This window comes from Ranitomeya variabilis, chromosome 7 (assembly GCF_051348905.1).
Source record: "Ranitomeya variabilis isolate aRanVar5 chromosome 7, aRanVar5.hap1, whole genome shotgun sequence".
Classification (NCBI taxonomy): Eukaryota; Metazoa; Chordata; class Amphibia; order Anura; family Dendrobatidae; genus Ranitomeya; species Ranitomeya variabilis.
In genome coordinates, this window is record NC_135238.1 from 37,589,060 (window position 1) to 37,612,670 (window position 23,611).

General features: G+C 46.9%; 2 protein-coding genes across 2 annotated transcripts in view; one reads left to right on the forward strand and one right to left on the reverse strand.

The window, feature by feature from the left end:
- LOC143785758 (cytochrome P450 2K1-like) overlaps nucleotides 1–16,323 on the reverse strand; it is a 120,459-nt gene extending 104,136 nt beyond the window's left edge. Inside the window, exons 1-2 of the mRNA XM_077274855.1 lie at nucleotides 16,255–16,323; nucleotides 12,583–12,642 (exon numbers count right to left, since the gene is read on the reverse strand). The gene's annotated coding sequence lies outside the window, so the exon portion shown is untranslated. The remainder of the gene's footprint in view (nucleotides 1–12,582; nucleotides 12,643–16,254) is intronic.
- On the forward strand, nucleotides 6,542–14,563 carry COX19 (cytochrome c oxidase assembly factor COX19). The gene is made up of 3 exons (XM_077274859.1): nucleotides 6,542–6,698; nucleotides 12,386–12,497; nucleotides 14,251–14,563. Exons 1-3 carry the CDS (start codon nucleotides 6,617–6,619, stop codon nucleotides 14,336–14,338), a joined length of 282 nt encoding a protein of 93 aa, XP_077130974.1. The 5' UTR covers nucleotides 6,542–6,616; the 3' UTR covers nucleotides 14,339–14,563.
- Nucleotides 16,324–23,611: the final 7,288 nt, after the last annotated feature.

Sequence of the window (23,611 nt, forward strand, 5' to 3'; positions counted from 1 at the left end):
GCTACCTTGCAAAATGTTTTGCTGTGCAAGGTGTGCCACCACCAAGATAGCCATGTTGGTCCAGACTGGTCCAGATGGTTACATGCTGACACTTGTCACACGCCCTGTAATTTCCTTGTGACTTGTGGAGCTGGGGGCAGCACCCGGGGCACCAGGCCAAGCGTTGTGCCCGTAGCACCTGGGAGACCCACTGTGCCAAGGTTTCAATGTGCTAAACCATACATATACAGCAGATATGGGCACTGTATGGAGTAGGCTCAGTGGCCAAGTACGCTCCATGCAGAGCCGGGGCAGGCTGTGTCAAACAGCTGGCATCTGAGTTATGACATCAGCATTTAAAGGGAACCTACCACTCAATTAATTCTGCCCAAACCACAGGCAGTATGAATCAGAGTCCTGCTGCTTGATTGCAGTTTCTTATGGTTTTTGATGAAACGATCAGGCATTTAGAGGAAACGTAGTTTGAAGATATGAGGACTATAGGGAAAGACCTGACTAGTCTGGCGTGGCAACCTCAGTCTTTTTCGGGTGATTGACAGATCTCTCGCTATGTACACATATAGGGATGGACCTGTGTATCCACTGGAGCGGTGTGGGGAGAAGCCATCCATGGCACTGGATTAGTCACGTCTCTTCCTATGGTTCCCATGTTTTTCATGAAAGTTTCGAAACGCTACAGTGTTTCAGTGAAAGATATACTCATCTGTGATTGTGTAGTCGGGATTGGATTGATGCTCCCTGTGGTCTAGGCAACATGAATGGACTGACAGGTTCCCTTTAAGAGGTTGGAAATGGGGGTAGGTGTTCCTTGTAAACCCAGTTGGTTTGGCATGGCAGCCAGGGGGTAGTCTTCTGAAGGCACCTTTGTGACTGGGATTCATCGGAGATCAGTAATCTTACAATATACTGCAGTAATACAATATTTGCAGTGTGATCCACAAGCCACCAAGTAATCACAGGTTCAAGCACCCTAAGGCCAGTCTCACATGTCCAACTAATTCCGGTACCGGAGAAATCGGTACCGGAGTTATCCGTGTCCGTGTGTCCGTGTGCTCACATGGCACATCAGTGTGGCACACATGCGGCAGCCGTGTGCCACCCGTGTGCCGACTGAGGACCACATGGACCGTGCAGGAGACAGCGCTAGAGTTAAGCGCTGTCCCCTGCTTTTGGTGCTGAAGCCGGCATTCATTCCTTCTCCCCAGCAGCGTTCGCTGGAGAGAAGGAATGAAAAATCAAGGTTTTTTTATTTTTTTTTGTTAAGAATAGAGTTCGTGGTCACCTCCCGCCTCCCACCACCTGTGCGCCAGCCCGTTTGCATTAAAATACTCACCCAGCTCCCGCAATGTCTCCTCTCAGCGCCGGCAGCTTGTCCTGTGTGAGTGGTCACGTGGTATCGCTTATTACAGGGATGAATATGCGGCTCCACCTCCCATAGGGGTGGAGCCTCATATTCATCCACCACGTGGTACCACGTGACCGCTCACACAGGACAAGCTGCCGGCGCTGAGAGGAGACATCGCGGGAGCTGGGTGAGTATTTTAATGCAAACGGGCAGGCGCACAGGGGGTGGGAGGCAGGAGGTGACCCTGAACTTTATTCTTAACAAAAAAAAAACAAAAAACTTTGATTTTTCATTCCTTCTCTCCAGCGAACGCTGCTGGGGAGAAGGAATGAATGCCGGCTTCAGCACCAAAAGCAGGGGACAGCGCTTAACTCTAGCTCTGTTTCTCCTGCGGCGGTACGTGCACACGGAGGAGAGTGCACACTGTTCTCCGTGTGCACGTGTACGGGACGTTTTGTGGACCGTGCTGCCGGAGAAACGTGGACATGTCTCCGTGTTTTGCACACGGACACACGGTCCGCGAAAAATCACTGACATCTGCAGAGACACATTGATTTTAATGTGTCTACGTGTGTCAGTGTCTCCGGTACGTGAGGAAACTGTCACCACACGTACCGGAGCTACTGACGTGTGAAACAGGCCTCAGGGGAGCAAAGAAAATGTACGAAAAATGATAAATATGTTTAAAAAAAATAAAAACAATATAAAACTTTATTTTACACCATTTTTAATAGAACATAAATAAAATTTAAAAAATCTGCATATTTTGCATAGTGCGTAATTGTATGAACTAATAAAATATAATTTATAGCAAATGGTAGGAGAATAGGGGTGGTAGTCAGTGCTGCCGATGTTGGATTCAAGGAACCAAAGGAAGATATTGGAATCTGACCTCGCGGTTTATGCTCTACACATTTTAAAGTTGGACCAACTTCATTATATAGATAGAATCGTTAGGCCATGTTCACACGGTCAGTATTTGGTAAGTTTTTTACCTCAGTATTTGTAAGATAAAACCAGGAGTGGGGATAAATTCAGAAGTGGTGACGTGTTTCTATTATACTTTCCCTCTGATTGTTCCACTCTTGGATTTGGCTTTCAAATCCTGAGGTAAAATACTGACCAAATTCTGAGGTAAAATACTGACCAAATTCTGAGGTAAAATACTGACCAAATCCTGAGGTATAATACTGACCAAATCCTGAGGTAAAATACTGACCAAATCCTGAATGTGTGAACGTGGACTTAGATCAACTAAGGTTCTATGCCAGTCTTCACAAATATCATCTATCGCATACGGTGAATGCCATAAATGAATTATATAAAAATGGAAATTGCAGAATTTGTCAATTTTTTAGTCATTTAGCCTTTAAAAAAAGCTTAATAAAATGAATTAAGTCATCTAGACCCCAATGATGATGAGGAAAACTACAGCTTGTGTGGCAAAAAAATACACGCCCTGATACAACTCTACCAACCGAAAAATAATATCAAAAGCGAAGACTCGCCCAAATGTAAGGACCTAAGGGTGTAACTATAGGTGCAGGGATTGAAATCGCACTCAGGCCCTGGAGCGTAGGGGATCCACAAGATCCCTACTAAAAACCTGCAATTATTGGAGGCCCTGTTTGCGTTTTTGCCCACGAGCTTCAGGATACGATACGGCAAGGACCTGAATATACCTGGATCCGGCCATAGAGCTCACAATATTTGACAAGAGCGTTTGGCTTTATTTTTTTTAAATTAAGCAAATCATGACCATAATTCTGCGACTGCAAGTTACTGATAAGTCGCACAAATGTCTCTGTGGTCGCCGGATTTGGAGCTCGTATATAATTATACTAGCTGTACTACCCGGCTTCGCCCGGGTTAATGACTGCTGTTAGCAAAATAGAATGTGTTAACAAAAATTTATTCTGCACACAAAAACCACAAAACAAATAGATAGAAATGTAATTATTAAAAGGCAAAAACTAAGCAAATAGAAGCATTTCACAACATATATTAGCTTTGTTATACTGAGAATGTCTTTGTTGCCTATATTAACCAATCAGAGCTCAGGTTAATTAACTGTAGCAAAATAGAAGCTGAGCTGTGATTGGTTGCTATTGGCAGCCTGATAAATCCCCAGCCAACAGGAAGCCCTCCCCCCTGGCAGTATATATTAGCTCACACATACACATAATAGACAGGTCATGTGACTGACAGCTGCCGTATTTCCTATATGGTACATTTGTTGCTCTTGTAGTTTGCTTATTAATCAGATTTTTATTTTTGAAGGACAATACCAGACTTGTGTGTGTTTTAGGGCGAGTTTTATGTGTCAAGTTGTGTGTGTTGAGTTGCGTGTGGCGACATGCATGTAGCGACTTTTGTGAGATGAGTTTTGTGTGGCGACATGCGTGTAGCAACATTTTGTGTGTTGAGTTGCATGTGACAGGTTAGTGTAGCAAGTTGTGTGCAGCAAGATTTGTGCATGGCGAGTTTTGCGCGTGGCGAGTTTTATGTGTGGTGCATTTTGAGTATGTGCAAGTTTTGTGTGAGGCAACTTTTGCATGTGGTGCAACTTTTGTACATGTGGCAATTTTTCTGTGTGTGCAAGTTTTGCATGAGGTGAGTTTTCCATGAGGTGAGTTTTGCACGTGTGGCGAGTTTTGCGTGAGCCTAGTTTTGCATATGGCGAGTTTTGCATGTAGCGAGTTTTGAGTGGTGACTTTTGTGTTTCGACTTTTATGTGGCGAGGTTGGTGTGTGTGTGTGGTGAAATGTGTGCTGAGGGTGGTATATGTGTTCAAGCACGTGGTAGTGTGTGGCGCATTTTGTGTTTGTGTTCATATCCCCGTGTGTGGTGAGTATCCCATGTCGGGGCCCCACCTTAGCAACTGTACGGTATATACTCTTTGTCGCCATCGCTCTCATTCTTTAAGTCCTCATTGTTCACATCTGGCAGCTGTCAATTTTCCTCCAACACTTTTCCCTTCACTTTTTCCCCATTATGTAGATAGGAGCAAAATTGTTTGGTGAATTGGAACGCGCGGGGTTAAAATTTCACCTCACAACATAGCCTATGACGCTCTCGGGGTCCAGACGTGTGACTGTGCAAAATTTTGTGGCTGTAGCTGCGACGGTACAGATGCCAATCCCGGACATACACACATACATACATACACACATTCAGCTTTATATATTAGATATACCTGTATGTAATCTCCTGTATATAGTATATACCTGTGTGTCATCTCACCTATATATAGTATATATCTGTGTGTCATCTCCTGTATATAGTATATACCTGTATGTCATCTCCTCCTATACATAGCATATACCTGTGTCATCTCCTCCTGTATATACTATATACCTGTAGGTAATCTGCTCCTGTATATAGTATATACCTGTGTGTCATCTCCTCCTGTATATAGTATATACCTGTATGTCATCTCCTCCTGTATGTAGTATGTACCTGTATGTCATCTCCTCCTCTATATAGTATATACCTGTGTGTCATCTCTCCTGTATATAGTATATATCTGTGTGTCATCTCCTCCTGTATATAGTATATACCTGTGTGTCATCTCCCCTGTAAATAGTATATACCTGTGTGTCATCTCCTGTATATAGTATATAGCTGTATGCCATCTCCTCCTGTATTAGCCCTCGTTCACACGTTATTTGGTCAGTATTTTTACCTCAGTATTTGTAAGCTAAAATGGCAGCCTGATAAATCCCCAGCCAACAGTAAGCCCACCCCCTGGCAGTATATATTAGCTCACACATACACATAATAGACTGGTCATGTGACTGACAGCTGCCGGATTCCTATATGGTACATTTGTTGCTCTTGTAGTTTGTCTGCTTATTAATCAGATTTTTATTTTTGAAGGATACCAGACTTGTGTGTGTTTTAGGGCGAGTTTCGTGTGTCAAGTTGTGTGTGTTGAGTTGCGTGTGGCGACATGCATGTAGGGACTTTTGTGAGATGAGTTTTGTGTGGCGACATGCGTGTAGCAACTTTTTGTGTGTCGAGTTGCATGTGACAGGTTAGTGTAGCAAGTTGTGTGCAGCAAGTTTTGCGCATGGCGAGTTTTGCGCGTGGCGAGTTTTATGTGTGGTGCCTTTTGAGTATGTGCAAGTTTTGTGTGAGGCAACTTTTGCATGTGTTGCAACTTTTGTGCATGTGGCAATTTTTCTGCGTGGCAATTTTTCTGCGTGTGCAAGTTTTGCGTGTGGCGAGTTTTGCACGTGTGGCGAGTTTTGCATGTGGAGAGTTTTGCGCGTGGCGAGTTTTGAGCGGCGACTTTTGTGTTTCTACTTTTATGTGGCGAGGTTGGTGTATGTGTGGTGAAATGTGCACTGAGGGTGGTATATGTGTTCGAGCACGTGGTAGTGTGTGGCGCATTTTGTGTGTGTGTTCATATCCCCGTGGTGGTGTGATTATCCCATGTTGGGGCCCCACCTTAGCAACTGTACAGTATATACTCTTTGGTGCCATCGCTGTCATTCTTTAAGTCCCCCTTGTTCACATCTGGCAGCTGTTAATTTGCCTCCAACACTTTTCCTTTCATTTTTTCCCCATTATGTAGATAGGGGCAAAATTGTTTGGTGACTTGGAAAGCGCGGGGTTAAAATTTCACCTCACAATATAGCTTTGACGCTCTCAGGGTCCAGACGTGTGACTGTGCAAAATTTTGTGCCTGTAGCTGCGACGCCTCCAACACTTTTCCTTTCACTTTTTCCCCATTATGTAGATAGGGGCAAAATTGTTTGGTGAATTGGAAAGCGCGGGGTTAAAATTTCACCTCACAACATAGCCTATGACGCTCTCGGGGTCCAGACGTGTGACTGTGCAAAATTTTGTGGCTGTAGCTGCTACGGTTCAGATGCCAATCCCGGACATACATACATACATACATACATACACACACACACACATTCAGCTTTATATATTAGATGATGTTGCTACTCCGCCATCTAGTGGTCATATTAGATAGTTGCACAACCAAAATACAAATAACGTCAAGGGAATTATCCTGACGCAAATTTATTTCAGCTGATGCTAGAACGGATCTGATATCAGAAAGCAATCACACAGATAAACGACGCAAGCGTTTTGAATAAGCTGACATAAACAAGAGCTGACGCAAGCGCAGTACGGATGAATCCGGTCACAAGGACTGGCAGTTGATATTACGCATGCGCAGTAAAGGTGTTTGAGCTCAGGATCGTCCATATTGGAAGAGGTCACAGGAAGTGTGGAGAGCTCTACGCTGCAAAAATGTCAACCGCTATGAACTTCGGGACTAAAACCTTTAAACCTCGACCTCCAGACAAGGGCGCCTTTCCTCTGGATCACCTCGGTGAGTCCATGTGAAGGATTATCAGCACCATCGAAACTGGAGGTGACCGGCGTATAACCACAATACAGCTCCCTCTAGCGGCAAGGCGCGGGGAACTGCAACCCATCGCCCCCCAAACTGCTGTACAGCAAATAAGGCAGCCAATCAGATTCCACTTTACATTTTTTTAGTGTCCCTTTGGAAAATGAAAGCAGTGATCTGACTGGCTGCAATTTGGGTAACTGCTGCAACTTCATTTTTAGACTGAGCCCAGTGTGACATGAGCATGTCTGTGCCATTTAGAAGTCCTGGCCTGAATTGGTGAATGAAGCTGCAGCGCCTCCGTCTCTCCCTGATCTGCTCGGCCGTGTTAGTAATGAAGCTGCAGCTCCTCCATCTCTCCCTGATCTGCTCGGCCGTGTTAGTAATGAAGCTGCAGCGCCTCCGTCTCTCCCTGATCTGCTTGGCTGTGTTAGTAATGAAGCTGCAGCGCCTCCGTCTCTCCCTGATCTGCTCGGCCGTGTTAGTAATGAAGCTGCAGTTCCTCCATCTCTCCCTGATCTGCTCGGCTGTGTTAGTAATGAAGCTGCAGCTCCTCCATCTCTCCCTGATCTGCTCGGCCGTGTTAGTAATGAAGCTGCAGCTCCTCCGTCTCTCCCTGATCTGCTCGGCCGTGTTAGTAATGTAGCTGCAGTTCCTCCGTCTCTCCCTGATCTGCTCGGCCGTGTTAGTAATGAAGCTGCAGTTCCTCCGTCTCTCCCTGATCTGCTCGGCCGTGTTAGTAATGAAGCTGCAGTTCCTCCATCTCTCCCTGATCTGCTCGGCTGTGTTAGTAATGAAGCTGCAGTTCCTCCATCTCTCCCTGATCTGCTCGGCCGTGTTAGTAATGAAGCTGCAGCTCCTCCATCTCTCCCTGATCTGCTCGGCCGTGTTAGTAATGAAGCTGCAGCTCCTCCATCTCTCCCTGATCTGCTTGGCTGTGTTAGTAATGAAGCTGCAGTTCCTCCATCTCTCCCTGATCTGCTCGGCCGTGTTAGTAATGAAGCTGCAGTTCCTCCATCTCTCCCTGATCTGCTCGGCCGTGTTAGTAATGAAGCTGCAGCGCCTCCATCTCTCCCTGATCTGCTCGGCCGTGTTAGTAATGAAGCTGCAGTTCCTCCATCTCTCCCTGATCTGCTCGGCCGTGTTAGTAATGAAGCTGCAGTTCCTCCATCTCTCCCTGATCTGCTCGGCCGTGTTAGTAATGAAGCTGCAGCGCCTCCGTCTCTCCCTGATCTGCTTGGCTGTGTTAGTAATGAAGCTGCAGCGCCTCCGTCTCTCCCTGATCTGCTCGGCCGTGTTAGTAATGAAGCTGCAGTTCCTCCATCTCTCCCTGATCTGCTCGGCTGTGTTAGTAATGAAGCTGCAGCTCCTCCATCTCTCCCTGATCTGCTCGGCCGTGTTAGTAATGAAGCTGCAGCTCCTCCGTCTCTCCCTGATCTGCTCGGCCGTGTTAGTAATGAAGCTGCAGTTCCTCCATCTCTCCCTGATCTGCTCGGCCGTGTTAGTAATGAAGCTGCAGCTCCTCCATCTCTCCCTGATCTGCTCGGCCGTGTTAGTAATGAAGCTGCAGCGCCTCCATCTCTCCCTGATCTGCTCGGCCGTGTTAGTAATGAAGCTGCAGTTCCTCCATCTCTCCCTGATCTGCTCGGCCGTGTTAGTAATGAAGCTGCAGCTCCTCCATCTCTCCCTGATCTGCTCGGCCGTGTTAGTAATGAAGCTGCAGCTCCTCCGTCTCTCCCTGATCTGCTCGGCCGTGTTAGTAATGAAGCTGCAGTTCCTCCATCTCTCCCTGATCTGCTCGGCCGTGTTAGTAATGAAGCTGCAGCGCCTCCGTCTCTCCCTGATCTGCTCGGCCGTGTTAGTAATGAAGCTGCAGCGCCTCCGTCTCTCCCTGATCTGCTTGGCTGTGTTAGTAATGAAGCTGCTGCGCCTCCATCTCTCCCTGATCTGCTCGGCCGTGTTAGTAATGAAGCTGCAGCTCCTCCGTCTCTCCCTGATCTGCTCGGCCGTGTTAGTAATGAAGCTGCAGCGCCTCCATCTCTCCCTGATCTGCTCGGCCGTGTTAGTAATGAAGCTGCAGCGCCTCCATCTCTCCCTGATCTGCTCGGCCGTGTTAGTAATGAAGCTGCAGCTCCTCCATCTCTCCCTGATCTGCTCGGCTGTGTTAGTAATGAAGCTGCAGTTCCTCCATCTCTCCCTGATCTGCTCGGCCGTGTTAGTAATGAAGCTGCAGTTCCTCCATCTCTCCCTGATCTGCTCGGCCGTGTTAGTAATGAAGCTGCAGTTCCTCCATCTCTCCCTGATCTGCTCGGCCGTGTTAGTAATGAAGCTGCAGCGCCTCCGTCTCTCCCTGATCTGCTCGGCCGTGTTAGTAATGAAGCTGCAGCGCCTCCGTCTCTCCCTGATCTGCTTGGCTGTGTTAGTAATGAAGCTGCTGCGCCTCCATCTCTCCCTGATCTGCTCGGCCGTGTTAGTAATGAAGCTGCAGCTCCTCCGTCTCTCCCTGATCTGCTCGGCCGTGTTAGTAATGAAGCTGCAGCGCCTCCATCTCTCCCTGATCTGCTCGGCCGTGTTAGTAATGAAGCTGCAGCGCCTCCATCTCTCCCTGATCTGCTCGGCCGTGTTAGTAATGAAGCTGCAGCTCCTCCATCTCTCCCTGATCTGCTCGGCTGTGTTAGTAATGAAGCTGCAGCTCCTCCGTCTCTCCCTGATCTGCTCGGCCGTGTTAGTAATGAAGCTGCAGCTCCTCCATCTCTCCCTGATCTGCTCGGCTGTGTTAGTAATGAAGCTGCAGCTCCTCCGTCTCTCCCTGATATGCTCTGCTGTGTTAGTAATGAAGCTGCAGCTCCTCCATCTCTCCCTGATCTGCTCGGCTGTGTTAGTAATGAAGCTGCAGCTCCTCCGTCTCTCCCTGATCTGCTCGGCTGTGTTAGTAATGAAGCTGCAGCGCCTCCATCTCTCCCTGATCTGCTCGGCCGTGTTAGTAATGAAGCTGCAGCTCCTCCATCTCTCCCTGATCTGCTCGGCTGTGTTAGTAATGAAGCTGCAGCTCCTCCGTCTCTCCCTGATCTGCTCGGCCGTGTTAGTAATGAAGCTGCAGCTCCTCCGTCTCTCCCTGATCTGCTCGGCCGTGTTAGTAATGAAGCTGCAGCTCCTCCATCTCTCCCTGATCTGCTCGGCTGTGTTAGTAATGAAGCTGCAGCTCCTCCGTCTCTCCCTGATCTGCTCGGCCGTGTTAGTAATGAAGCTGCAGCTCGTCCATCTCTCCCTGATCTGCTCGGCCGTGTTAGTAATTAAGCTGCAGCTCCTCCGTGTCTCCTTGATCTGCTCGGCCGTGTTAGTAATGTAGCTGCAGCTCCTCCTTCTCTCCCTGATCTGCTAGGCCGTGTTAGGGTATGGCTCCACGGTACGGCTTGCCGGCGGGATCGCCGCAGCGGCGAAGCCGCTCGGCGCTAAGCCCCGCCCCCTTTCTGGGACGCGATGGTGCCGGATGTGTACAGTACACATCCGGGATCATCGCACCCCTCGCCATAGGGCCCTGTGATATGCCTTGCGGGGACGCTGCGTCCCCGCAAGGTGTACGGACATGCTGCGTTCTGAAAAGACGCGCAGCATGTCCGGAGTCGCAGGGCCGCCGCGTGCGGGTTTCCACGCATAGTGGAGACGGGATTTCATAAAATCCCCTCCACTATGCAGGAACATCTGGACGCTGCTTGTTTGATGCTGCAGCGTCAAACAAGCAGCGTTTACGTACCGTGGAAACATACCCTTAGGGTATGTGTCCACGTTCAGGATTGCTTCAGGATTTGGTCAGGATTTTATGCAGGTAAAATCCTGACCAAATCTGCACCTGAGGTCACTGGCAGGTCACCTGCGTTGTCCTTGAGTTTTTTCTGCTATGTAAGGACATGCTGCGTTCTTAAAAGACGCGCCGCATGTGAGTTATCTCTGGTGTGCCGCATGTGTCTTTTACTGCATAGTGGAGACAGGATTTCATGAAATGCCCTCCACTATGCTGTAACATCTGGACACTGCGTTTTTTATGCATGCTGCTCAACGCTGCGTCAAAAACGCAGCGTTTCCTGAACGTGGAAACATACCCTTAGTAATGAAGCTGCAGCTCCTCCGTCTCTCCCTGATTTCTCTTCTCTCCCTCTACTAACCTACCTTTGCCTGACATTGCCATCTCCGTGTGCGGTTCCACCATTACTCCCAAGCAACATGCCCGCTGCCTTGGGGTCATCCTTGATTCCGAGCTTTCATTCACCCCCCACATCCGATCACTGGCTCGCTCTTCTTATCTGCATCTCAAAAATATTTCTAGAATTCGCCCTTTTCTTACTTTCGACTCTGCAAAAACTCTTACTGTCTCACTTATTCATTCTCGTCTGGACTATTGTAACTCTCTACTAATCGGCCTCCCTCTTACCAAACTCTCCCCACTCCAATCTGTGCTGAATGCTGCAGCCAGGATTATATTCCTCACCAACCGTTACACCGATGCCTCTACCTTGTGCCAGTCATTACACTGGCTACCCATCCACTCCAGAATCCAGTACAAAACTACTACCCTCATCCACAAAGCACTGCATGGCTCAGCACCACCCTACATCTCTCTGGTCTCTGTCTACCACCCTACCCGTGCCCTCCGCTCCGCTAATGACCTCAGGTTAGCATCCTCAATAATCAGAACCTCCCACTCCTGTCTCCAAGACTTTACACGTGCTGCGCCGATTCTTTGGAATGCACTACCTAGGTTAATACGATTAATCCCCAATCCCCACAGTTTTAAGCGGGCCCTAAAAACTCATTTGTTCAGACTGGCCTACCGCCTCAACGCATTAACCTAACGATCCCTGTGTGGCCTATTAAAAAATAAATAAATAAATAAAAATTAAAATAAAAAAAAAACAAAAACATAATCAGGTTCCTCGCATCATGTTCTCATACACTTTATGCAGTTAATAGCCCTCTGTGTCTGTACTGTTACATACTTAGGCTGTTAACTGGTTCATGCAGCTTTACATGAACACCCGAGCCTCACACTATGGCTGGTCCAAATGACTAAAGCAATTGTTACCATCCACCTCTCATGTCTCCCCTTTTCCTCATAGTTTGTAAGCTTGCGAGCAGGGCCCTCATTCCTCCTGGTATCTGTTTTGAACTGTGATTTCTGTTATGCTGTAATGTCTATTGTCTGTACAAGTCCCCTCTATAAGTTGTAAAGCGCTGCGGAATAAGTTGGCGCTATATAAATAAAATTATTATTATTATTATTATCTGCTCGGCCGTGTTAGTAATGAAGCTGCAGCTCCTCCATCTCTCCCTGATCTGCTCGGCTGTGTTAGTAATGAAGCTGCGGCGCCTCCATCTCTCCCTGATCTGCTCGGCTGTGTTAGTAATGAAGCTGCAGCTCCTCCATCTCTCCCTGATCTGCTCGGCTGTGTTAGTAATGAAGCTGCAGTGCCTCCATCTCTCCCTGAGCTGTAGAATATAGCGTAGATATCAGGTCATGGCACATGGGCAGCCCAAGATGCGCCTCCTGATAACTAAATTTGTCTTCCTCCATCGCTGATTTAATTGGGGATGGAGGCTGAAAACCAGTGTTGCATCGATGTGCTCCTATGTCTATGTTCTGTTTCTTTACGTAAGCTTTTTATTCGCAGGAGAATGTAAACCATTTAAAGAGAAGTTCATGAAGTGTTTACGGGAGAACACCTTCCAGAGCAGTCTGTGCCGGGAAGAATCAAAAGAATATTTGGAGTGTCGGATGGAAAGGTGCGTCCTCTGTGATAGAAGAGTGGAAGGGTTGTCTGATCATTAACCTACAACATACTGACAATTTAAAAAAATGCAAATTTACTTAATTTTCTCTGTAATTTTTCTCCATTTCTTGTTCGGCTTCTGTGATGCTTCATGTGACCTGGATGAAAAGTTAGAGTCAGCGGGAGCAATGGAGAACAAATCAAAAATTCTCTATCCCAGCCAGAATCATCGTCTTCCTTAGAGCCGGCACTGGACTTTCTGTGTTATACAGCCGGCATCGGCCTGTAACGCGAGTGACTGAAGCTAGCTTCGATTCCTGTGTTTAACCATTTATATGCTGCTGCCAACTACTGACCGCGGCATTTAAATGGTTTGGTTCCTTGTGGAAGTGTAAGCCGATTGGCCTCTAAGCGGAATGACCTAAAGGTGCTGGGGCGCCACTATGGCAGCCAGGTGCCTACTAAAGGCCCCCAATGGAGACATCTTGGTACTCTTGTGGCTTGTCTTCACAGGAGAGCACCAGTTTCACAACATATACTAATACTGTATATTACAGTCTATAAATTACAGGTTCAAGACACATATAGAGACAAAAAAACTAAAGTGAATAGTGTAAAAAAGAAATCAAATTGACTATTTTTGCTTAAAAATAAATAAAATGTAAACTATTCGGATTCACCACATCGGCAAAAGTCTTATTCAATCAAAGGATCAAATTATTTATTTTGTAAAGCAAAAAAAAAAAAAATCTAAACCCCAGAATTGCCATTTTTCGATCAATGCACATCTCCCCAAAAAATTTAATAAAAACTGATCAAAAATAATGTATGTACCCTAAGATAGTATCAATAAAAATGTCAGCTCAACCTTCAAAAGAACAAGCCCTTAATAAGCTCCACCGACAGAAAAAAAAAGAGAGGTCAGAAAATAGAGACACAAACCAACATTTTTTTTTTACAACTTTTTACATTTTTTTTTCACCGCTAAACCAAAAAAATGCTGGTTTGGCATCATCGTTAATGGTACTGATCTGAAGAATCATATTGCCAGGTAACTTTTATTACTTAATGATTGCTTTGAAACCATAAACCTCCCTATGGGAGGTGGAGCCGCATATTCATCACTGTAATGGGCGGCACCACGTGACCGCTCATACAGGAGAAGCTGCGGCACGGAGAGGACGCTTCGAGGGAGCCGGGTGAGTATTTAATTTCCAGCGGGCGGCCACACGGGGTGGGGGTGGGGTGACAAAGATCTTTATTTCAAACGCAAAAAAAAAAAAAAAAAAGATTTTTCATTTCTTCTCTCCAGCGAACGCTGCTGGAGAGAAGAAATGAATGGCGGCTTCAGCACCACGCTGGGGGGACAGCGCTTACTGTAGCGCTGTCTCCTGCATGGCACACGGACTGCACACGGACAGCATCCGTGTGCGGTACGTGTTTTACACGGACCCATTGACTTTAATGGGTCCGTGCGCTCCCACAAACACTGACATGTCTCCGTGTTTTGCACGCGGACACACGGTCCGCGAAAACACGCTGACATGTGCAGAGACACATTGATTTTAATGTGTCTACGTGAGTCAGTGTCTCCGGTACGTGAGAAAACTGACACCTCACGTACCGGAATCACTGACGTGTGAAACCGGCCAAAGTGTGTTTGTTATTTTTCCCACCCTGTATTTTTAAAACTCATTTAAAAAATTTTTTATGTGAAGTTATGTTTTCTGGAATACATTTTTCTTGTATTCTTGTATTTCTTGCAGACAACTCATGGCAAAGGAGCCCCTAGAAAAACTCGGCTTCAGGGATCTTACAGATGATACGGCCACAGAAGAGCAAAACAAGTTATAGCCTATTTAATACATGAACTATTTACTCCTGGAAATTTGTAGATATTCTAAGGATATTCTGCGGAGAATGGACACTTTCCCAAAGGCTCCTTTTTTATATTGTTGTATACATACTTATGATTTTATTTCCTTCATACCGTCAATGGCTGAGGAATACGGAAAGGGGATGAAAATGTTTTCATTGCCTCATAAGTAATAAATAATTTCTTCATGCTGTTCACCAATATATTTATGGTCTGGACTCTACAATTATGGAGGTAGCAGAGCGTTGGTGACATTCCTCGACCCCCCCCCCCAATAACGTTACGCATTCACCCCTTTGTGGCTGAGTTCCTGCGGTTACTTCCACTTCTCAATAATGTCACTCTCAGGTGATGGGAGGAATATTTAGGAGGACAACGCCATAAAGAGACTTGTTACCCTGGTTGCTCATATTACAGGACTGTGCTGGTAGGTATCGGATCTCTGCACCACCAGCCATTCTGTCATGTTAGTAAAGGCAGACGGCATGGCGGGGGGCTGGATGTTATACCCCAGGGGTGAGGGTACCGGATGTTATATTCCTGGGGTGAGGGTGTCGGATGTTATATTCCTGGGGTGAGGGGGCCGGATGTTAATCACCAGGGGTGTGAGGCGCTGGATGTTATACCCCGAGACTGAGGGGGCCGGATGTTATGCACCAAGGGGGGAGACGAGGGGCCGGATGTTATATTCCTGGGCTGAGGGGGTCCGGATGTTATACACCAGGGGTGTGAGGGGCTGGATGTTATACCCCGAGACTGAGGGGGCCGGATGTTATGCACCAAGGGGGGAGGCGAGGGGCCGGATGTTGTACACCAGGGGTAATGAGACTGAGTGATGAACCTGAACTAAATTATGAAGATATGTGTCAAAATACTTCTGTCCATATAATGTATGTTTTCGGGTAAATTTACCCCCAGCGTGGATACTCTTTGCTATTATTAACAGACGTGGAGCTGAGCTGTGCTTTTGGTTTAGGACTAAATATTCAAAGAGGAAGGAAGCTTTAATTGCTGAGCGACACGTTAGAGATAGATGTGTGAAAACTGTACTTTACACCTCAGGACACGGATGAGGCTGCCTGGTACATGATCATATATGTCATTTTTCATGTGTGAGGGCTTGGAAACATTAAAGCTGCCGTCACACTAGCAGTATTTGGTCAGTATTTTACCTCAGTATTTGTAAGCCAAAACCAGGAGTGGAACAATTAGAGGAAAAGTATCATAGAACCATATGCACCACTTCTGTATTTATCACCCACTCCTGGTTTTGGCTTACAAATACTGAGGTAAAATACTGACCAAATACTGCTAGTGTGACGGCAGCCTTATAGTCAAGTGACTACTTCCATATAGAGTCCATATAAATGAATATGAAGCATGCTCCCGAGCTATGAAGGGCCCAAAATCTCCCAACTGAAGTCAAAGGAGTCTGAAAAAAAGGGACTGGTTAAATGATTTGCTCTAAATGACCTAAATCTGCTCAACTTAAACAAGGCCTGAATATATGTTAACATTTACAAAGTCCAAGCGGCTGTTAGAGGAAAAGTATGATTGTTCCACTCCTGGTTTTGGCTTACAAATACTGAGGTAAAATATCACCTAATACTCAACATGTACAGTGGCATAAAACGCCCCTTCATCAATGCTGTTGTGAAAATCGTGTATTTCTCTAGTCACCTTCCACGACGGCATATGGAGGTTGCCTCTTTGCCCTAATGAGGAACAGGAAATGGAGAGGTTAAAAGGCCCTCCCACCTCCCTCTCACCAGTGTCTTTCCTGTTCCCCATGGGACAGGAGAGGTTTACTTTCGTATGCAGTGGTGGCCGGTGACTGCTGCATCTAACAAGCGTCGGCTTGTGTGTAACCGGGCAGCATGGGGTCGTATCTTACCTCCCCGCCTATGCTGCTCCCGTCGCGCCGCGCTGCGGTGTCCTCGGGACCTATGCCTAGCCTTCCCGCGCCCCCGTGAGGGCAAAGCAGGCTAGTGTTTCCTGACCGGAGTCCTCCTGGAGCTCTCCGGTCTCCTTCCCCTCCAACATGCTGCTGGCAACCCGGAAGTGATCGCGCGCGTCACTTCCGGTCCTTTCTGCGCTCCCTGGAGGCACTTCCGCCGGCGGTGTCTCGTGCAGGACGGCGTCCTCCACGCTGGACCATGGAGGGGAAGAGGTGTATCCACATCGCTGGGGGCAGGTGCATACCGCTGCGTATAAAACCTGCCAGAAAACGTCGCAGGTAAGACCGTTCCTATCATGGAGAGCAGTACCTGCCCTGCGCTTGCAGAGCCCAGCGCTGCCCCTGCCACAGTAAGTGCCGCAGGGACAGGGGTCCTTAGATAGTAACTTTGGGGTATCCTTGGTCACTCTCTCTCTCCCCTCTCATTGCAGGGAGAAAGGTCTACCCCCAAAACTACTGTTAAAAAGAAGTGTGCCATCTGTAATATTAAGCTGCCACCTTCATGGGAGAAAAAACTCTGCAGGACCTGTACTGACAAAGTTGTCAGGGCAGAGCAACCTTCTTTACTAGAGGAAATCCGGTCCCTGGTCAAGCAAGAGGTGCAATCCTCCCTAGCAGCCTTTACCCCACCACCCCCTCCGCCACCCTCTCCAGCCAAAAAAAGGAAGATCCAGGAAGAGGATTCTGAATCTGAGTCAGACCTCTCTTATGCCTCATCCTCAGGTCGTCAGGAGGAATCTACATCCTCTATTACATCTGAGGCCAGAAAATATCTCTTTTCTTCAGACTGGATTGAGGACTTAGTAGCCGCAGTACGCAGTACTATGGGGCTGGAGGAGGAGCCAGAACCCCAGTCCATACAGGACCAGAAGTTTGGTGGCATAACTAAGGGTAAACGGGTGGGGTTTCCAATCCACCAGAATATTTCTGATATGATTGACCAAGAGTGGGAATTACCTGAAAAACGCCTCAGTACTCCATCCGAGATGAAGCGTAGATTCCCCTTTGAAGGCGAAATGACCAAATGGGATGTCCCTAAAGTTGACTCTCAGGTGGCAAGAGTGGCTAAAAGAACGGCTCTTCCATTCGAAGACTCGTCACAATTAAAGGATCCGATGGACAGGAAGATAGAGAGTCTATTAAAGAAATCATGGGAGACCTCCTCGGTAGCCCTCAAAGCTAATATTGCATCAACATGCGTGGCTAGAGCTCTATTCCGCTGGATAGGTGAACTGGAGTCTCACATATCCCAGGGCACTTCAAGAGCTGAATTATTAGACTCCCTTCCTAGTCTCCTTAGAGCCACGGGTTTCCTAGCAGATTCTTCGATGGAAACTATCAGAATTGCTGCAAGGTCGTTAGTACAGACTAACTCGGCCAGAAGGGCGCTGTGGTTAAAAATGTGGTCTGGTGATATCACCTCCAAAGCCAAGTTATGCGCCATACCATTTAAAGGTAACTACGTCTTCGGGCCTTCTCTTGATGACATCTTGGAGAAAGCAACCGATAAAAAGAAAGCCCTCCCAGAACAAAAAACCCCCAAAAAGAAATTTTTTCGTCCCTTTCAGGCCCAAACCTCTCAGAGAGGGAAAGGCAAGTCCGGGAGGTGGAGTTACCCGAAGGGAGGGGGGAGAAACATCCTCATCCCTCAACAACAGCAGCAGCAGTCTCAACAGGAGAAACGGTGACTTCGATCCAGTGGGGGGGAGACTTTCAAATTTTTACTCCCAGTGGCAAAACATCACCTCTTGCCCCTGGATCCTCAATGTCATCAAAGAGGGTCTCCTAATAGAATTCATTTCCTCCCCCCCACGGGGTCTAAAAGTCACCTCCCTACCTTCCCTGAAAGATCAGTCAAAATTGGCATCCGGTCTCAGAGCCCTAAAGATGTCAGGTGCGATATCCCAGATACCGGAATCGGAGAGGGATCGAGGCCATTACTCTCGCTTATTCCTGGTTCCCAAGCCATCGGGCGAGTCCCGTGTCATTATAAATCTAAAGAATCTCAATCGGCATATAAAGTACCGAAGATTCAAGATGGAATCAGTGAAGAATGCCATCCCCTTGATAGGTCCACACTCCTTCATGGCCACTCTCGATCTGAAAGATGCCTACTTTCACATCCCCATTCACCAAAGACATCGCCAATATCTCAAATTTGCTGTACAGAGAGGGCGTCTGATAGAGCACTATCAATTCAACGTCCTCCCATTTGGAATTTCCTCGGCTCCAAGGGTATTTTCCAAAATAATGGGGGAGGTAGTCTCCTTTATCCGGAAGCAAGGCGTCTGTATAGTGCCGTACCTAGACGACCTTCTGTTAATAGCTCCTTCCAAACAGGCCCTGGAGTCTCATGTATCCAAGACTCTCGAAATCCTGACATCTCTTGGATGGGTGCCGAATCTGAAAAAATCACACCTACGACCCTCCAAATGCAGGAAATTCCTGGGAGTTCTCCTGGACTCTGCAAGACAAATGTCCTTCCTCCCAGTGGAACACCGTCAAACCCTTTTATCAAAGGTCAAAACGTTCAGGGACACCAGATCCCCTACAATCAGAGAAGGCATGTCTCTTGTAGGCTCGATGACAGCCTGCATTCAATCGGTACCATGGGCCCAGGCCCATTCCAGAATTCTTCAGGCACATATCCTGCAGAATTGGGATGGCCATCCCAGTTCTTTGAACAAAAGACTGTACACGTCGGGCCGTGTCAAAGCCTCCCTGGCATGGTGGATGTCCCCAAAAAATTTACAAAAAGGGGTCAGCTGGACGCAAGTCCCACTGACCACAGTAACAACAGACGCCAGCCAGAGAGGCTGGGGGGCCATGATAAATCACACCCCTTTCCAAGGTCTCTGGGACCAGTCAACAAGCAAGAAATCTTCCAACTACAGAGAGCTAAAGGCTGTAGAAGAAGCCCTACTAGTAGGAGGTCATCTGATCAAGGGACATCACGTTCGGATATATTCGGACAATGTGACCACGGTGGCCCACATCAGACATCAGGGCAGTTCAAAAAACAATTGCCTGAAGAATATATCTGCCCGGATATGCTCCTGGGCAGAAAGACATCTCTTATCTCTGACAGCGGTTCACCTGAAAGGCTCGTCCAACATTCAGGCAGACTATCTAAGTCGCCAAGACATACATCCAGGGGAATGGTGCCTGAGCAACCGAAGCTTCGAGATGCTGGTGAACAAATGGGGTCTCCCAGAAATCGACCTCTTTGCATCCAGCCGAAATGCGAAAGTCGAAGCATTCTTCTCTCTGAACCCCAGGGACGGCTCCAAAGGAGTGGATGCACTGGTCCAGAAGTGGAATTTCCGGCTGGCTTATGCGTTTCCACCAATCCCAATACTGGCGAAAGTCTTACAGAAAGTGCGAGAAGAACAAACGCCTACCATATTGGTAGCTCCGCTGTGGCCCAAGAGGAGTTGGTACAACCTGATAGTGGACCTTCAGCTGGATGGGCCGCTCCACTTTCCGATAGAAGAAGACCTTCTTTCTCAAGGACCAATCCATCTCCTAGATGCCCACAAGTGGAATCTGGCGGCATGGCTACTGAAGCCCAAATATTAAGAGCCAGAGGACTATCAGAAGCAGTGGTTTCCACACTTCAAAAATCTAGGAAACCTGTAACCATTGCAATATATAATAAAATCTGGAAGAAATTCTCATCCTTTTGTCTCCCTGAGGTGCCGGATCCCTTCAACCCGAATATTTCAAAAATTCTAGACTTTTTGCAAAAGGGCTTAGAAATAGGCCTCAGGCCTAGCACCTTAAAAGTCCAGGTGTCCGCCCTCAGTTCAATATTTGATCAAGATCTGGCAAATCATCGCTGGATCAAGAGATTCATGATATCGGCTTCTAGAATGAACCCTAAGAAGCAAATAACAGTACCACTGTGGGATCTCAACCTAGTATTACAGGGGCTCACAGGTCCCCCCTTCGAACCATTATCCTCCTTCTCCCAGAAAAACCTAATCTACAAAACAATTTTTCTAGTGGCTATTACATCAGCAAGGAGAGTGGGAGAATTACAAGCTCTCTCAATAAGAGAACCATACCTAACCATTCGAGATGACTCTATAGTACTGCGCCTAGACCCTTCCTTTCTTCCAAAGGTCGTATCGGACTTCCACCGCTCCCAGGAAATTATTCTACCTTCTTTTTGCCAAAATCCTGCAAATTCCAAAGAAGAGAGATTCCATATGCTGGATGTCAGGCGCACTGTATTGTTTTACTTAGAACAAACCAGTTCTTACAGAATTGACCACAATCTATTTATCCATCCATCAGGACAAAATAAGGGAAAAAAGGTAGCCAAAAGTACTATTGCCAACTGGATAAAGAAAGCAATAGCAGAGGCATACCTTGCTCAAGACAAAACTCCTCCAGTGGGAATCAAGGCTCATTCGACTAGATCAACCTCAGTCTCCTGGGCAGAAAGAGCAGGTGCATCAGCAGAGCAAATCTGCAGGGCAGCCACATGGTCTTCATTGCATACTTTCTCCAGGCATTACAGATTGGATGTAATGCCCAACAAGGATTTAGCCTTCGGCCGGAAAGTACTCCAGGCCGTTGTCCCTCCCTAGCGCCAATCAGTTGGTATTCCTCCATATGCCGTCGTGGAAGGTGACTAGAGAAAATAGAATTATTCTTACCGTTAATTCGGTTTCTAGGAACCTTCCACGACGGCGCTAGTTCCCTCCCTATACTCCTGGATTTAAATCTGGGATTCAAGGTAAACCGGTGCTATGGTTTTCAGTTATAAGTCACTGGTGAGAGGGAGGTGGGAGGGCCTTTTAACCTCTCCATTTCCTGTTCCCCATTAGGGCAAAGAGGCAACCTCCATATGCCGTCGTGGAAGGTTCCTAGAAACCGAATTAACGGTAAGAATAATTCTATTTTTTCCAAATGTTTAAAAGCATTGCGATTTAGCTATTAAAACTGTCTAAGGGTATGTTTCCACGTTCAGGAAACGCTGCTTGTTTGACGCTGCGCAGCGCTGCAGCGTCAAACAAGCAGCGTCCAGATGTTCCAGCATAGTGGAGGGGATTTTATGAAATCCTGTCTCCACTATGCATGGAAACCCGCACGCGGCGGCCCTGCGACTCCGGACATGCTGCGCGTCTTTTCAGAACGCAGCATGTCCGTACACCTTGCGGGGACGCAGCGTCCCCGCAAGGCATATCACAGGGCCATATGGCGAGGGGTGCGATGATCCCGGATGTGTACTGTACACATCCGGCACCATCGCGTCCCATTAAGGGGGCGGGGCTTAGCGCCGAGCGGCTTCGCCGCTGCGGCGATCCCGCCGGCGAAACGGACCGTGGAGACGTACCCTAACAAGTAAGACTGTCTTTGTTGCCTGTAGGAACCAATCAGAGCACAGCTTTCATTCTTTCCGAGCAGTTTAGAAAATGAAAGCTGAGTTATGATTGGTTGCTATAGGCAGTTAATACAGTGATACTTTTAGTCTATGTTCACACAGAGTTTTTTGGGGGAGTTTTTGGATGAGTTTCTGAAGAGATTTTGATGAGCTTTGGAAGCATTTTTTTCTTATTTTTTGTCGTTTTGATTATACAGTGCCTAGTTTGGAAACAATTCTATAAGGGTTTGCTCCAAAGAAGTGGCCTGTGCTTTCTGCTTTTCCAACAGGAGTATTTCTAAACCTTTTCTGAAAAAAATAAATAAATAAAACTAACTGTTTAAGGTTATGTTCACACGTTGCATTTTTTATGCGTTTTTTTCCAGCAGGCAAAACCTGCTCTCTTGGCACTAAAGAGGCAACGTCAAAAAAGCAGGTTTCGCTGAGTGTTTTCACCTTTTTTGTTGCGTTTTTTGTGCTTTTTACTGCGTTTTTGTCAGGGTACATCTGTCTCTTGTGCATGCTGATAACGTTTAGTGCATAAAAAAATAACCTGATTCTACTTTATAAGGTTTTGGCACCAAAAACGCAGCAAAACCTAATACCTTGAGTTTTTTTGCAGTGTTTTTTTTTTTTTTTTTGCTTTCAATGGGTGAAAAATGCTAAAAAACGCTGAAAAAAGTGACATGCTTCAATCTGCAAAAACGCAACTCTCACACAAAACAGTCAGGGAAAAAAAAATAAGGTGTGTGCCTGAGATTTCTGAAATCTCGGGCTTTGCTGGTACTGTGAAACGCAGCTGAAAATTTGCATAAAAACACACACTAAAAAGAAAACCGCTGCAAAAACACAACGTGAACATAGCCTATGGGTGCTTTGATGGAAATTGAGCAGAAACTCTCCAAAATCTTCCTCAAAACACCTAAAAAACATGGAGTTTCAACTTGGTTCTACCATCAAAAAGTCAACAAAAAGACTCAACAAAAAGACTGCAAAGTGGATAGAAATGTTTAGGAATAGTGATGATCGAACGTGCTGGGATAAGGTGTTATCTGAGCATGCTCGGGTGCTAATTGAGTGTCTCGTCCCCATGTTATTTTATGGAGCTGTGCCCATGTCCAATTTTTTTTATAATATCGCTACATGCACGATTTGCCTCCGATAATTATCAGATGCCTCTCGTGCATTCTTGTGTATGGGTCGATGGAAAACATCGGACTGCACTTGGATGACATCCGAGTATGGCATTTTGCAAAGGACCAGCTCCAAAAAAAACCCGGCAAGATTTAAATGGTGGTGCGACCTTCGAGGTTTCGTGGTTTTCCGACCCTGAAGCAGTTAAAAGAAGTGACGTAAGACAGAACACGTGCACAGCAATGTCGTTTTTACATTGCTGTGCATTATATTCATCCTATGGGGTGCATATTCAGGCACCTGAAAAAGACGTTGTGTGCCCTCTAGAGTCCCATTATTTGGATTAGTGGGGGTTCAAGTGGTTGGACCCCCATTGATCAGCAGGCTGTCACCTATAATAGAGGTCACCAACCTTTCTGACCTTGAGAGCCACATTCAGCTATAAAAGAGGGTCCCGAGCCACATTCAGCTCTATTTTTTATCAGTTAAGAGTAAGAATATTATTATAAGACCCTATTGTCCTTTTTTGTTCCCAGTCTCTCATCTGCAGATTAGAATCAGACACAGCAGGGCAGCCCCCCAATCTGCAGCCCTCCCAGCCCCCCAATCTGCAGCCCTCCCAGCCCCCCAATCTGCAGCCCCCCAATCTGCAGCCCTCCAATCTGCAGCCCTCCAATCTGCAGCCCTCCCAGCCCCATGGCCAGGCTAGGAAGTCCCAAGTCCTTATATGGTAAAACCTATGACGTCAGCCTTTCTAGTGTAGTACAGTGGTGAGATGAGGGAATGCCC

What these genes read in the sequence shown, in the direction of transcription:
- COX19 (XM_077274859.1), top strand. Translation starts at nt 6,617, where the DNA reads ATGTCAACCGCTATGAACTTCGGGACTAAAACCTTTAAACCTCGACCT. An exon ending in CTTTCCTCTGGATCACCTCG is followed by an intron (nt 6,699 to 12,385) that starts GTGAGTCCATGT and finishes TTTTATTCGCAG; the next exon opens with GAGAATGTAAACCATTTAAA. An exon ending in TTGGAGTGTCGGATGGAAAG is followed by an intron (nt 12,498 to 14,250) that starts GTGCGTCCTCTG and finishes TATTTCTTGCAG; the next exon opens with ACAACTCATGGCAAAGGAGC.